Genomic DNA, 16,795 nt, shown 5'->3' on the forward strand with positions numbered 1-16,795 from the left:
ATTTCAAACAGACATTTAACAGTTCCTCTGCTACATGGAAATGGGATGCCCACTATGAAAAGCCAGATGCTCAAATGGATTAAAAGAGTGTCTAGTCTTTAAATCCTGTATCTGCAAAACAAAGCTGACCCAGTGACCTAAAGTAAAATTTAATAGTAAAAAATATGTATATTCAACAGCTACATATAAACCATTCAGAAAAGGAAATAAATATAAAAAAATCATTTGCTCAAGACCATTTGGACGTTTACACAGTGCTTGTCTGAGAATAGAAGAAGCAGAGCTGGGGAATGCCAAGAGGAAAGTCCCCCTGTTTATTCTTGGAAAAGGTTTAGCAAAGGCAATGGAAAAGCAAGCTTCTCAGCACACCACCAGCTAGCGATCAGGAGAAATCACCTCCAGGAGGAGTATACAAGACATTACCTTTATGTCAGTATGATCATAGCTTTCTGTGAAGACTTGCCAATGAACCAGTAATTCCCACCCACAGCCCCACAGCTACCTTACCAGAAACCAAACAGAGAACAGAAACGCATCCCACACCAGCTCCAGGATAACTAACCCTGGGGTGGTTACCCTTCCCTCCCGATGGCTCTCAGCAAGCTTCAGCCTAGTTTCTGAAGGGTGAAAGTCTGATCTCTTCCCAATCACAAAAGCCAATCTGCCCCCTGCGCTCTCTCTAACAACGCAATTACAGACGTGCAACTGGCACGTGTGAACAAGTCCACTGCAGCCCATTAAAAGCACATTTGGCATAAATCACCCGCTCCAATGGCAACAGAATGCTTAAATTCTGAAGAAGGAAGGCGTTAAAAAGAAATCTTTTAAATCACAAGGGTGAGGCAGCCTGCATTGAGAAGACTCACCCAGTTCCACCAACATGCACAAGGAACATCTGAAAGGACTTCGGGCACATACACCAGGTTCCCATGGGCATAAGAAAACCTCATATACACCCAACAGTTCTAAGTACTCAAAGAAATGGGGAAGGGAAAAAAAAAAAAAAAAAAAAAAAAAAACTCAGCCCCTCTCTTCCTCTCTCCTCCCCCCGGCTTTTGTTAGGCACAAGGACTTGTGAAGCCTCTTGTAGGTTAAAAATTTGTCATAGTCAACTCTGTTGCAATAGCAACTTATTAACCACATTGGGAACTTTTCTCCCAGACGCTAATGCACTGACATTTTAAGGGCACAAAGCAGAGGGCAAAATTAGGACTGACACAGTTTTAATTAAAAGCCTCTAGCAGTATCCTCCCCTGTACCAAATAAAAATGGCAGTCCTGCCAAAAGGGATGCAGCGCAAGAGCTTTATTTGAAATGGGAAAGCCCCTATAGGACTAAAAATATCTGCTGCTGTAACATTTTATCTATGTGGTGTACAATAGGGCTCTAAGGAGTGAATTTCAGTGCCCCTTGTTTAACACTATAATTTGAACTGCACACAAACATTCATCATGCATTTACGGAAAAAAAATTAATATACCTTCTCCTAGAGCATAACAAACATGGCTTTTAGAAGACACAAAAGCCTTACAAGCATACTCTTCTAATTTGCGTTCCTTTCCATGAAATCCTCCCACCAAAACAGCCCAAATATTTGCAGAACATCCTGAAAAACTTGTGAAAAGTCTCCGTACAATTAAGCTATATGCGAGGAAGACTCCAAAATTTTTGGTCAGTTTGCAAGTTGGAAGCAGGGGCAAAGGGTGGGAGCGAAGAGTGAAAAACCTGCTACTGCATTCTGCTTACCTTACACTGCTTCCTCCAAGCAAACTGCACAAAACACCCCAAAGGTCTATTGTACCACAGGCTCTGCTTCAGCCCCATCTCTCACCCGTCATTCCAGTATGAGAAACAAAACACTTATTGCATCCAAAGGAAAATAAAAATCACTCAGACAAAAAGCAATCAACGTGAAGAGGCATGTAAATCAAACGGATTTGGCAGCAAACAGCATTTCATAAGGACAAGAGATATGAATTGCTCCATTTGTGTCAGTTTGGCCAGTTATTGTTCTGACTTACTACTTTAATGACCCCAAATTAAACTGCTTGAGCTGAAACAGAGAAACAGAAATCTTTAAAACACAGCCACCCCCCCTCCCCGTTGCACTCTTAACAATAAGCACTATTACCATGGTACTATCGTCCTTAAATCATAAATACATCGCCCCCATTAAAAATTAACTGAACACATTATGAATTTAGCACTGACCTTACAAAAAGCCGCATTTACTCCTCTTGGCTAGAAACCATTAACGGTTTGGGCAAAATCCTTTTATGTGCTGCTCCAGCTCGCTCATTCAAGCCTTCCATTACCACACTCCATTGCAGATAATTGCAGCCAGCACACGCTCCCCTGCTTGTGCCGGTTCCCAACCCAGCACGGATAATCACATTCCAGCGGGGAGCGAACAGATGGCAGCCTCCATGGTAACCAGTCCTTCCCAGCTAGTGGGAGCACTGGGAGACTACCGGGGAGCAGGCAACAAGGGCTCTTTGTGCTTCAGCCTCGCAGATCCGTCAGGAAGGGAGAGCCAGCTCGCGGCGCTCACTGGGCATGCCTAGCAGGTGCCCTGCCTTCGCAGGCAGGCACGGAGCACCTTAACAAAGCTCCCCACCAGGTTTAACCTTGACGCTGCCTGGGCCCGTGCCACGCCGGGGAATAAGGGGCGTAAAGCACACGCTAAGATGGAGGGGGGGGATAGCAATTATTTTCGTGTGTTTTTAAAGCACGGAAGGGTTCAGAGAAATTAACTGGGGGCACTTTTCCCCTTAACAAGATTATTTTCTGAAAGAAGGCTTATCTGCCTTGAATGGGAGCCTCCTGGACCCTGCAACAGCGCTCCCAGAGCATCCTATAAACTCCCAGTTTGGGTTTTAGCCACCAAGAATTGACCAATTCCTTGCTTTTGGTCTCACAGCTTCTGAGGTTTATCTGCTCCTGCATCTGCCAAGGCTGATGCTGATTCAGCAGGCAGAAGCCGCTGTTTCTCTGCTGTGCATCCAGGCTGCCGGCGGGGGTGTGGCTGGAAAAGCTTTATTTATTTATTTAGCCTCAAAGCTGTACCTGAAACCACAGCTCTCACCGGACCAGATCTCACACCGCTACGCACTCCAGCAGTGGTGTGCACCAACTCAGCACGCAGCCAGATTCCCACACCCCTCCTCTGGGGAGGAGAAGGAAGTGGGTTTTCAAGACCAACCAGCAACAGTCCTGTCCACAAAATAAGAACAGCTACAAAGGAACACAGGCTTTACTTGCGTGTGAGTTGTACAGGACCTCATCCCAAAATATTTAAGGTCCTACTCCTGGATGTGAAAAGCACACTGTGCAGTAGCCCATGGACTGAATGTGCTGATATTCAACTTTTCTCTCCCTCGCTCTCGAAGCCACACAAGGCATATGACTAACAGTGCGTCAAAAGTCTGTGGGTAACTTTATTTAAAACTGCCAAATTTGGACTTCGAGTTCCTACACGCTAACTTAGGCCTGGCAAGTTACTCTTTTGAGGAAAAGAAAATGGTTTCATTTCTCCCTTAATGACACCTTTGATCTTGTAGCTGGTCCTGCAGGGCAGCACTGGTTCCTACAGAGGGACACAAAACCCTGCACCAGAATCCTCCATCACAAAGAAGCTCATCTGTTCCTTTGGGTGACTCCAAGCAGATGTCAATGATTTTCTTCCCCCTTTAAATTTTCAGTTTCCCTCTGCCTCACTGAGTAAGGAAGGTAGTTTTGTTTCACAAGCGCAGTTAAGTTTTTCTTACACTGATAAGAGACCTCACTACTACATGGCTAGTGCTGGAAGCCTCTCCAATGATCGCGGACAGAGCCCCACTGGTGAGGTGTTGTACCCACCCACAAGGCCATCCCCACAGCCAAGCCAAGCCTGGCAGCCAAACAGCACCCAGCCTTGGGAAGGGACTCACACCACTCACAGGTGACAGACGAGGAAGAAAACCTGGGTCTGCCAACTCCCACCCCAGGGCTATCAGATCATTGTGCCTCACACCACTCCTTCCCACCCGCTGCTCCCACCTCCTCCCGGCACCACGGTGTGCGCTCAGGGCTGTGCATGTCACTTTTCATTTACTCTCACGTTGTCAAAGATGGAAGAAAAACCTCTCAATGTATTTTCTGCTTCTAACTAAGCCATTTTTACATCACCAAAAACATCTTGATCAAGTATGGGCACCAATCCTACTCATTCACTGCCAACAAAGGTAAAATAACGTAAGGAAGGAAGCCAATTTCCTATTTAATATGCCAAATATTAATAATAAAAACTTTTCAGTGTTTAAGCGTTATGAAACACATAACACTTCTCGCTTTTTCTCTTAAAAGTAAAGAACATGGCTCAAAAAAAAGAGTTTTATATATTTGTCTATTTTATGTATTTATGCATTTCTGGAAAAATAAAATGTAGCAATTTCAGTTCTTGGCAAACACACTGACTTCAAAATTACCGAGGTTCCAGTTCAGTTTTAGTCTTTTTTCCTTAAGGAGAGACCTCCTGCAAAGTATTTTTTTTAGATTTATGTTAATTCTGACTGCTTAAAAAAATCATTACTGAAATACTGCAAACAACTTGGGCGTCAGAAAACCCATTCCAGACACTGACATAATTCCTCAAGCTGTACTTCTACAAGTACTAGTTGTACTCACCACAGGAGGATTGCTAGCAGAATAAAGGGCAACAACAGTCAATATCCACTTAATTTTTTTTTAATTCTTAAGTCTAATTTTAAACAGTTTTAACAAGCTACACGCAATGCTCATCACAAAAAGGGGTAATAGGGGTCACTATAAATCTTGGTAGAAGCAATAGGTAAGTTACATGCAGCAATATTTAAAAGAACCCTCTGCATATTTGACAAATATTTAATTTAAACTGCTTGAAATAGAGAGAGGAAAACAGCACATTCAGAATGCTTTTGAGGAGAAATGGGAGGATGGAAAGGAAACATACCCATCTCCCTTTATTCTTTAGCCCCATCTGGGCCAGAGTTTAGTAATAAATTGGTTTTAGTCAGAATGTGTCAATGAAAAATGAGCACCATATTGACATCCTGTGTCCTGAATTTATTTCATTGAAGGGTATCCCATAAAGGGAGTGTCTTTTATAATGATGACGCCATGTACACTTCAGCTTTTTTCAGTCCCAGATGCCATCTGATAGATGGAAACTTTGGTATTTTACTGAAGTTGACTGAGACTCAAACTGGATTTTAGAACTGTATGTTATTTAAATAGGATTTTTTTTGACTGCTGAAAACCTATTAATCCAAAATCAATCACATGAGTTTAGAATAAAGTATGTTATTAACCTGAGAAAAATATTTAACAGGTGTTAGTCTCCATTCTCTGTGGAAGATCTAAAAGCTGTATTTATAAAGCCAACCACTGCATTTAGGTAACCAACAGCAGGTCTCACACGTGCTTGGTTTTGAACTTTTGCCCATTTCTCATACCTGTTTTTACAGTTTTACTAAAAACACCCTGTAAGTCCTGGCAGTGGTGTCAACTTAAGTTAGTGCCAGAGATAAAACACTACAATAGACCATTGATCCGCTATCACCTGTTTCTGAAAAGAAAGATAATTTTTTTTTTAACTCTTCAATGTGAACTTATTTTTATAATTAATGTTCTAAACAGGGGGATACAGCTGTGCATTTCATGAACATTCGTAACTTTGGTGAGGAAAAAAACCAACTATCCAACATACCAGAATGTAACATATAACTTTAAAAGGCATAAGCATACTTTAAATTCTCACACTTGCTTCAAAAGAGGAGGAATATCTTTTGTGAAAAAACTAAATGGTATAGTAAGTGGTAAGTCTGGTATATTATCATTATGAGTAATAGCTTCAACATAACATATATACATTTCTTTTAACTTGATAGCATATAGTATTGAGGAAGTTCACTTTAAGGGAAATAGGATGTCTAACTTTTTAAGAGTATAAAAAAATTATGCGCGTAAGCAATTGTAAGGGCCAAAATTCACAAGTTTTCTTTTTACTCATCTACAGTATAAAAACTTCCAAGATTCAGCATTTTTGGTGATCAACATAGAAGGGGTAAGGCTCCCACACTGGTCCTTTAAGATTCCTTTGTGCAACAGTGATACTCTTCCAATCCTATCTCAATTGGCTCTCTTCCCAAATTGTACTACTGTACTTTGCAGAAGGAAAGCAATGAATTAAACCTTGCTGACAGCAAGTACTTTCTCAGCAGCACCTCTACACATATAAAGCACTCCCCTTACTTCCCAAGTGTTTCCAGACCCCATGGTTTCCAGTCAGCACATGCTTCCTCAAAGTCACAAAAGCAGCAAGACTATTGAGTTTCCTCTTTTCTCACACTGTGCTCCACAGACTTGGAGCTGCACATGTTGGAGATGAGAGAAGAGGCAGCAACTGTTTTTGTTGTTAAGACCACTATTTGATTAAGTGTTTTGAGTGATAAACATTTCCCTTCCAAACCGTTACTGCTTATAAAAGCAGGATTCACAATAGGAAGACAAGCTAACTCCTTCTCACCAGTTCAACGACATGGACTGTCTCCAGTCTCTGCAGCAAATCATTCTTCCAAAGGTTACGACAGCTGTTTATGTGGATGTTTATTTTTGGCAGCTATCATTAAAGGACAACAAAGAAACATGGACAGAGCTCACGCTAGGCCATCTTAGCGACCCACAAGCATTTGGTATGCAAGTCTGAAAGTTATCATTCCTTCACAGGCTGTCCTACAGCACAGCTTTCAACTTAGGAAATTATTTTTTTTTTTACGGAAGAAGAAAAGTCACGACTTCCACTGTTATGTCTCCAAACACCTAAGAGCAGCACCAGCCCAATACACTGAAACACTTATTCCATTACCTGCAAGTACTTTAGTTTCCGAATACTTTAAGGCACCTCTCCCATCGAGCTGTATCAGTTGTGTCTTCAATTTAGTAATATGCCTGTAGGGACGGACGTTGGCTTTCTTCTTTAAAGCCAACAGCAAATCATATCTATAGACATGATTTATAGAAAGCCAATTAAGAAATAATAATTTAAAAAGCCAATCAAAAAAAAAATCCACTTGCTAACCCAAAAGTCTGAGATTAGAACAATTTCTTGGAAATTGCTAAGCACAAAGCAACAGTTACTTTAATAAGTTTGGTATAAACAATGATTATTATTTTTTTTAATATCAACAGTAGAAAGCAGTGCAAGCGAGAGTTTTTAAGGAGAACATACAATAGCACAGCCTCCCTGAAGAGGACAGAGCAGCTCAGGCCTAGCACACAGAAGGCCTGAGACAGCTCATACTGGTGGTACCCAGAAGCAAGAGGTCTGGAGCTTGTTTTGCAAGACGTGCATGAACAGAGGGGAAAAGGGACAGCCAACATCAAGGGACTTACATTACAACAACAGAATAAACTGACACTAACACTTTTCAATCCATCTGCATTCAAAAAAAAAAAAGGCAAGAGGAATGACAAAAGCAGCACTGGATTTTTGCTGAAAACTCAGTTTATCAAGGTAAGACAATTCAATCTGGTGTCTGGAAGGGTCCAACAATAGGGCACAGCAACCAGCAGACGCGCCTGATTATTTCTGCAATTGCACAAAGCGTTTCCATGGAAAAGCAGCAGCCTTCTGGTTTGACACATTCAGTGTCTGACAGCCAAGCCAGCCAAAGCTCAGACATGCAAGGCTCGAAGAGAGATCACAGGCGGCTCTTTGGACGGGGTTCTGAGCAACGTGGGACTAAAACCAGCTCTGGGTGAGCAGCTGACCCCAGGGGCTCTGCCCCATGTTCTTTATTTACCAGTTAAGATCCCAGTGAAAGCAGAACAGACATGCGAGTAGCACATGGGTGGGAAGCATGGCCATGGGACCTTCCTCTCTCCTTAGGCTTTACTGAAGAGCTTCTGAGAAGCCTGGATGGGAACCAGAGGACAGCTGGGCTGCTGTGGCTTGGAAAAGTCCCGCCAAAACTCATTCTTGCTCTTTAGAAATTAAACTTGGGAACAAAATAAGTTGTTGTAACTGCAGAATTTCAGCTGGTGCTTCACAGAGGCAACCTGAGGTACAGCTGGAGCAGTGGTGCTTGAGCTGCACTAAATATTACCTCAGCACCCTCATGCTTTAGCCCATTACAGGTGGCTAACCTATTAGTGGCAAAGAACCCAGGGAAACAAAATATCTTAAAATGCATTTAGCAGACACATTCATATAATACACTTTGATTCCATTCAAATTCCTCTCCAAACTCATCAGGCACTGATCTGTCACAGGCTTCTAAGATTGAGAAACACCTGTGCTAGATCCAACACAAACACTTCTCCGAGCCATCCACAACAGTCCTCTGACAAAGCACCAGATTAGTTTTTACAAAAACACCTTCCTTTTCGATCACCTAAAGCTCCTCCAGCGGATCAACATATCAGGCAGCTGCCTAGGAAACCCGCTGTGGTACTTACTCAGGCCATGGCGGAGAACGTCCTGAGTCCCCTGTCCCATCCCAGCCCACAGGGATCAGCCCCACTGCCAGCACAAGGAAAACCAGCAGTGCAGGATTTACTGGTAGCTGCCACAGCCACACCACTGAATGCCAAAAATTCCACCCACATCCCATACCAGCTTACATAAGTGAGTTGTTTCTTTTTTTTTTTTTTTTTTTTTTTTTTTTTTTAAAACAACCCTGTTTTACAGTACTGCTTAGGCTGACAGCAAGTACACATTACACTGCAGTCACCCAAAATATTCCTGCGGTTTTATTTCGTATGTGTGTCACCGGCTCAAAACTCCCAATGCAGTCTACCCCTTCCCAAAAGGATGAGCAACCAACTCTGCAGCTGGAAAAAAAAAGTGAAGGTTTTGGCAGAGACTACGTAAACAAATCTGATGAATACTGGGGGGTCTTGATCACTGCTGGGGTTTCCATCCAGGCAGACCCATTATAGATATAGAGCATTAAAAGCCCACAGCAAAAAACACGGGTCATCTCTTTCAGATTATTTTCAATATAAGTAATAGGTTTAGTATAGCTTACTACTGTACAGCATTTTGCTTGCAGCAAGGATATCATGGAGGTTTGTACTTTTACTACTGACATATAGTACAACAAAGAGGGAGCAATAGCTTTCAGGGATTTTATTTGTTTGCTACAATGTGGGGAAAGAGAGGATATTGGCACACAGGTCACTCCAATTCCTTGAAAAATCTAGACTTTTTATAATTCATCATTATTGCAAAAGTTCTCAGTACACATAAGGATATAGAAAAAAAATTGAACAAAATCTATCAAGATGTACATATAAAGAAAGATTCCAAACCCCAAACCACCTATACATTCCAAGAAATTAATAGTGACTGATACTGATACATACAGAACAGAACTAATAAACTGACCTTGCACACTAAAAAAATTTTTGGAATCAAAACTTTTTAGCTCAAAAGTTTCATTTACTGTCTTTGCTATAAACAGTGATGAACTCATCGAGTCAAAAGACCATCCACTACAAAGAGGGATGAATATTTAACAGCATCTCTATGTCCCTCAAGTAATACAAAATAGTGCAAATGTTGCGTATGTATATCTATGCATATACATTATATATGTACACTACAGTGAAATACTCTTTATTCAGCTTATGTTTACATTTTAAACAGCTAGAATATAGGCACACCAGTAGATACAGGTATTATCTAAATTTCAGGTTTGAGAGAAGAGACTACTTGGTAATGCACTGCTAGCTAATGATGTGGGTGGGCTGAAGTAGCATTCATCCCCCAGTCCCACACCCACATCAAACATCACTAATCCCAGACCGCATGTGACAGAAAAATAGGAAGGAAAAAGCAGAAAAGTGACAGCAAATAGGCTCAAATTTGAACAGAAACCCATCGTGTGCTGTGAGGAAGGTCACGAGGTTCTACTTCTCACTGCAGTGATAGCTGCCTTTGATCAGTGCTCTCATGTTCTGCTTCCGCTGCTGCTCATCCATGCGATGAGAGTTCAATTCAGAGCAACTGCCCCAGTTTTCAAAGCCCTTGGACACTGACAGATTACTTCTCCTTCCTCAGTGACAGCGAAAAACAAGCATTCTTCTTGTTATTAGCAGAAAAACTACGTCTAGACTACAGAACACACTCCTACAAGGAGAAGCTTGATCACAGGCTAGAACAGATCCCATTTGACTCCTGCTGTCCTATAATGCTTCAAGAGAGATCCAATATCAGCTACAGGCCAGGATGAGAAAGCTATGTATATATTTACTTTCAGATATTTCGGAGACTATCCCCCAGGTCAGTAATTCACATCAAAAAGAGTGAGCTATTAAAAACAAAAAGGAAAAAACAAAAAGGCAAAAAGAGAAGACTACTTACAGCTACCCATGCCTTATATTGGAACACCATTACCATGAACAGAACTCCTTACATTCCAATGTTTTGGTGCAAGTAACTCTGCCCATCTGGGAGGCAGTCTTTAAACTGGGCTTAGAACAAGCATTACCAACTCATTATATAAAAAAAGGAAGCTCTAGATTTCATAACTCACTGACATATCTCAGGAAACACGCAACAAGAAATATTTCAACACATACTAACAGACTAACAGCAGATTGTGCGAGTGGGCACATAAGTCAGAGCAAATGTTTCTTTAAAAAGAAATAAAATCCTTACAGGTTAAGATTCACTTGTCTCAGTACTGCCAATAATGACAATCCTATAGCTATGTTCTATCCCGCATTATCTGAGTTATAGTCTAATTGCACCTTGAAGAGTTTAAGAGCCCTCATTTATTAAGAAAATGATGGACAACTCTGGCTATGCAAAATGACTGTCACTCTGTGTGTTAGAGGTTCTGTGTTTTAGATTGTGAAGAACTATAAACACCCGAATAAATACAGAGAAAGGATTTGTATAAGCTGCTTCCACTTATAGTCTTACTACTGTTGTCATAGTAGTATCATGTCTAGCAGTAAGTTGTTATCTTTCAGTATCAGAAAACTCATAAATATGACAATCATGTAAGTTGCATTTGGTGCTCTTTCATTTTTCATCTCAGGCCCAGCCAGCATAGGTTTGTGAAAGGCAAGTGCTGCCTGACCAACCTCATCTCCTTCTATGACCAGGTAACACTCTTGGTGGATGAGGAAAAGCCTATTGATGTAATCTACCTAGGCCTTTGACACAGTCTCCCACAGTATACGCCTGGAGAAGTTGGCAGCCCACGGCTTGGACAGGTACAGTCTTTACTGGGTTAAAAACTGGCTTGATGGCTGGGCCAGGGGAGTAGTGGTGAATGGAGTGAAATCCAGCTGGCAACCAGTCACCAGTGGTGTTCTCCAGGGGTTGGTCTTGGGGCTCATCCTCTTTAATATCTTTATTGATGACTTGGATGAAGGAATTGAGCGCATCCTCAGTAGGTTTGCAGATGACACCTACCTGGGGGAAGTGTTGATCTGCCAGAGGGTAGGAAGACCCTGCAGAGGGACCTGGATGGGTTGGATCAATGGGCAGAGGCCAATGGGATGAGGTTCAACATGGCTAAGTGCCGGGTCCTGCACTTTGGCCACAACCACCTCATGCAATGCTACAGGCTTGGGCCAGAGTGGCTGGAAGGCTGTGCAGAGGAAAAGGATCTAGGGGTGCTAGTTGATACTCACCTGAACATGAGCCGGCAGTGTGCCCAGGTGGCCAAGAAGGCCAAGGGCATCCTGGCTTGTATCAGGAATAGTGCAGCCAGCAGGACCAGGGAAGTCATTGTCCCTTTGTACTCTGCTCTGGTGAGGCCACACCTCAAGTGCTGTGTTCAGCTTTGGGTCGCTCAGTACAAGAAGGACATTGAGGCTCTGGAACGTGCCCAGAGAAGGGCTACGAAGCCGGTGAAGGGCCTGGAACACAAGTCCTGTGAGGAGCGGCTGAGGGAACTGGGGTTGTTTAGTCTGGAAATGAGGAGGCTCAGGGGAGACCTTATTCCTCTCTACAACTCCCTGAAAGGAAGTTGTGGGGAGCTGGGGGTCAGTCTCTTCTCGCAAATAATTAGTGATAGGACTAGAGAGAACGGCCTCAAGTTGCACCAGGGGAGGTTTTACCGTACAGTAGAGAACCAAATGGATAAAGGTTTGCAAAAAGGAATTCCCCCCTACATGCTAAGGGTCCACACAAAACAGAGCACTTCAGAAAAGGCTGAAATAAGAAGACTCTAGTAACATCCACTAGAGTACCATCTCCTCAAATTCGTTTTTGAAAACAAAAAGAACTATCAGCTAAAACAATATTCTGAGCATGTGTGTAGTGCACTATTGCTTTATGAAGTATGAAAGCTTGGATTTCAGAAAGTTGTCATTTTATGATCAGCACATAAGATAGCTAAGGAAATACATGAATGGATGAAATTTTAGGAGACTACAGAATCTAGTGCTCAGTCCTGAAGCACACTGAGTATGCTTAGTCCATCCTAGGAAGATGGCTATGACAACGCTACATCACCACATGCATGCACTACACCTACCTCAGTCTAACAGAAGAGAAACAATAACACAGTGCAGCCAGACAGTTCAGCTTATGAATTTGTGAATTGTCTATTAACAGGCCTTCACTAAGAAAGCCATCTGATGGTACTAGCATAAGTCAATCATTTTCTCCTGCTACTGGCTGAGCTAAGATCCTCAGCATTCCCAGACAAATTGGAGTTTAAACATCATCATCTCCAACACCATCCACTATTTCACCCAGAAACCCTCCTAACCTTCAAGCCCTGTAGCTAGTCATTAAAAGTTCTGTATGAATTATAGCCATGGTTTTGGTCATGTTTGTTCTACTAATCTCCTCCCACTTTAACAGCAGACAGTGAATTTTTATATTCTATTTCTTTCTATAACCTGAAATTGCAGGAAGAAGTTGTATCTGAACAGAAATTAAAGAAACCACCATAAAATTCTGCTTTTTGTTTTGCAAGGTTACATTTGATTTAAGCACTGTAATGATTAAGAGTGATTGCTATCATCAACAAAAGGAGTGACTGCATGTGACAGTCTACAAAGAGCACTTATTCATCCAGACCATGATTACCTAGAATATAACAGCATTATATCGTATGTTACACTGCCATACATTTTAACTTTTATTATTTTATAGAAGGCTTAGTATAACTTTAAAAAACAAATAATGATTAAGGCTGCACCCTATAACAGCAATTCTTCTGTCTCCTCCTATTTCTATTGCTTCAGTAAACCATCATCATGTAATTTTAAGGTAATCCCATACTATGATGGTACACAGTATAGAGAAATCTCTCATCTAACAAGTTGCAGATTGAGTTATTAATCAGTCAATCTATTCTGTAACAAGTAAAGACTTTAAAAAGTTGTGACGTTCATACCTGGAAGCTACAGAACTGACAGAGAGGAGACCCCAGAATACATTTTTAGTTCAGTCTTGCTTGCTTTCAGTCATGTAATCTCCAAAATGCATCTACTCCTCAATTCAGAGGAAGATTTAGCACATCCAAATTTAAGACAGAGTCAGACCAGAGGCATCTACATTTGGGATTTATCAAAAGCGATGTTAAAAATGGACATAAATACTTCATTTGACTCCACATAATTTAGAAGCAGTGGGAGACACTGCCAAACTGACCGTGTGTTCCTCTGCACATAATATACATTCACCACCTTCCTATAAAGCAGCAGTTGGCAGAAACACCTCTGTTGCTCACTGACTGGAGAGAGAGACTACTCAATATTTTATTTCAAAAAGGAAAATGCAACTATTTTGTTGTCACCAAGAACTCAGGAAATGCTAAAGAAATAGCTGAAAGACTCCAGTCATAGTTATTTAGACTATGAGGACACCGTAAACCACAAGAAGCCATACTGTCTTCCTCAGAAATCTCTGGAGATTTGAGGGATTGCATTGTTTAGATTTGGGAGCAGAAAGATCTGAGAAGTTCTCTTAGGGATACACAGTAAGCCTATGTAAGTGCAGTACATGATGGTAAACATCCTTGCTATTTTCCCTTCCCCCTTCAACAGCATACCTCTTCAGTTAATATTGAAGCTAAAGTGTGCTAAGGAACTGTATTTTAGGAAGACTACCAAATGCTAACTGAAAACAAGCAAAAATGGTGTGAGCGTTCTGAGGATTGTTTCTATGTTCACACCACAGTCTCTCCCATTTCCAGAGACAGAAAAATAGCTAAGTTTAATTATATTCAATAAGCCTTTTTTTTTTTTTTGAATAAGCAACCAAGATGAATGAATACTCCCTTTTTCTGTTGCTTTATACACTACTTCACAACTAGGAGACAAGGTATTCTGGAAACAGTGGCTTGGCAGAATTTTAGACTCATCTACTCAGTGTCCAATTTCAGTAGAATAGCCAATAAGAAGAAGGAAAAAAAAAAACACACAAATTTCTGGTAACAAATGAACGTCATACAGTCCACCTCAATTTGCAATCAAGGAAACTGAAGGAAAAGAGGAGCTGGAGAACACAGACATCCTCATAAGTCCAGGAAGTTTGCTTTTATTTCAGAGCATGTTAGTTTGTGGGTGTTTTGTTTGTTTGTTTGTTTTGCTCTTGTTGCTGCTTTTTTTTGGGAAGTGAGGGTGGGGAGGAAAGCGTCTGTAAACAAGCCAGGCCCTGCACAGTTCCTAGCAATCATGTTCAAGTCACATCAGGTTGCCGGTGTCTGACTGTCCTTACACTTGTACATTCTGTATGCGTCCATTTGATTTAAAAAGGTAAATTATATTAATCAGTCATAGCACACAAGACATTTTCATGCAGAAAGAGCCAAGAAAACTGAAAATAGTCCACAGAGCTGAACTACCTCAAAAACTCTTTACTCTTGTCAAAGTTTTGTACACCCATGACTCTGACTCACTATTTTAGAGTGCCAACACTGCTACTTACTCTTTAGCTGCTTCCTACTCTTTCTATGGTTCAGGTCATCCTCGCTACTACTTTGAAATCAGTTACATGCATAAAGAAATACTACAGCCTAGAAGAACACCATGTTCTACACTCACACCTTTAATAATAATAAAGCCTCTACAAACCACACAAAGAAAAAAGTTGGTTTTGCCTCTTCCAAGGATTTCTTTAATCTTTTCTGCATGAGCCTTGCACAGATTTATGGTATTGCAATATGCCTTAGGCATTTGTCAGAAATAGATTGTTGATCCTTTCTATCAATTACCATGACCAGACAGAGATGGCAGGAGGGGAAAACGGATGACTTTTTAGCTCTTCCAGAACCTAAATTACTTATCTGTATGGTGATATTCTCACAAAACACTTTCAAAGCAGATGCCTGAAGTTGGGCAATCAATTCAAAAATCTAAATAACTAAATAACTGACAACAAATAACTGACATGAGTATTTGCTGCTTGCATTTGAGGAATCCCCTTTTGCAAGATCTGGATCATAGAGCACTTTATCATTTTCTTTGGCATTTTATTTTACGTACCTTTCCTTCTAGGACACCTAGAAGGAAAAATGACTGTTCAAGAAGAAACGTTATATTCAATCTATGTTTCCTTCAGTAGAGACTATCACAGTAACCAGAAGATGAAGGAAGGCCTCTCAAAGTATAGTAGCATCTATTGTATGATATATTCAGTGAATATATAATTGAATAACTTCCCTACAAAATGAGGATGTGGAAGGGGGAGGAGGAGGAAAATTTTGTGCAGCTAAGGTGCCGGCCTAGAGAGAGCTTGAAACATTACCACAACACTCTGTATGGTTTCTTTTGCTATGCAAGACACAGAAGTTCGTGCTTCTTTCTTTCCTGTAGGAGGCAGTCACAATTAATTAATGTTTACAATAAAACAGCAATGACAAAGACTATCTCGGTATGCACTTACTTTCAATACAGCCGCTCCTGTAAGATGCGTTCTTATTGTCCTGCCTACGTAAGACAAGTCACTCTTCTATGTGCCAATGCGTATTATTGAATGCAGTTAAAAAAAAAAAAAAGAAAGGAAAAGATTGAAAACTACTGTATTTTGGAGGTCATTTATATTTTCAGCCAAGCATTCAGGCACCTATACTCTGATAAGCCCACCTCCAAATCACAACAGTCGATCAAAGAAATGTTGTCAGACCCTGCCTGGTTCAAGTCCCTCCCTCCCCTACCTCAGTTTGTGAAGTAATTTAGTTGTGAGGGAACCTCAAAGGTCATCTGGTCCAATGCCCTGCTCAGAGTAGGACCAGCTTAGATCAAATTGCTCGAGGCCTTCCCAATTGACTTCCAAGTATCTGCTCGTTATGGGCACCCATTTCAGCATTTCACCACTCTGATGCCAAATTTCCCACCGCCATGTGCAGTTAAAACTTCCTTAGCTGCAGTTGTGTCTGCTGTCTCTGTCATCTCCATACACCCCCATTAGGGGTCAAAAAACAGTAAAAAATAACACTGTAAATGTCTCTCTTCTGGACAAATCCAGTTGTAATGAGCTAGTATGTCACATGCTTCAGCCTTTATAACCTCAGGGCCTTCCACTGGACTTGCTCCAGTTTCACAGTACCTTCCTTGCACCAGGGAGCCCAAAAACAGACACAGTGCTCCTGGTTTGGTTTGATAGGTACAGAGCTGTCACTGTAATAACCACTTTACTTGACCTAACGCAGTTGGTTCTGTCTCACCACAATGGCACACTACTGACTCGCATACAACTTCTTCACCAGTTCCCCACATATTTTTCCACAGTGCTGCTCTCCAACCACCAGCCTGCCTTATTGTCCAGAGACAATACATACCAGGTACTAACATTTTTGTTTGC

At 41.4% G+C, this 16,795-nt stretch overlaps 1 protein-coding gene across 5 annotated transcripts in view; it reads right to left on the reverse strand.

The window, feature by feature from the left end:
* FGD4 (FYVE, RhoGEF and PH domain containing 4) overlaps positions 1–16,795 on the reverse strand; it is a 94,283-nt gene that overhangs the window by 68,581 nt on the left and 8,907 nt on the right. The window contains exon 1 of one of the 5 annotated variants that reach the window (XM_050708161.1): positions 10,385–10,502. The exons of 2 other annotated variants lie outside the window; for them this stretch is intronic. In XM_050708161.1, coding sequence (XP_050564118.1) covers positions 10,385–10,394 — 10 coding nt within the window. In that variant the 5' untranslated portion in view covers positions 10,395–10,502. Of the gene's footprint in view, positions 1–866; positions 1,061–8,475; positions 8,576–10,384; positions 10,503–16,795 lie in introns of those variants that run through there. 2 more of the 5 variants (XM_050708147.1, XM_050708160.1) reach the window with 2 other exon arrangements.

The sequence above is a fragment of the Cygnus atratus genome, chromosome 1 (genome assembly GCF_013377495.2).
Source record: "Cygnus atratus isolate AKBS03 ecotype Queensland, Australia chromosome 1, CAtr_DNAZoo_HiC_assembly, whole genome shotgun sequence".
Lineage (NCBI taxonomy): Eukaryota > Metazoa > Chordata > Aves > Anseriformes > Anatidae > Cygnus > Cygnus atratus.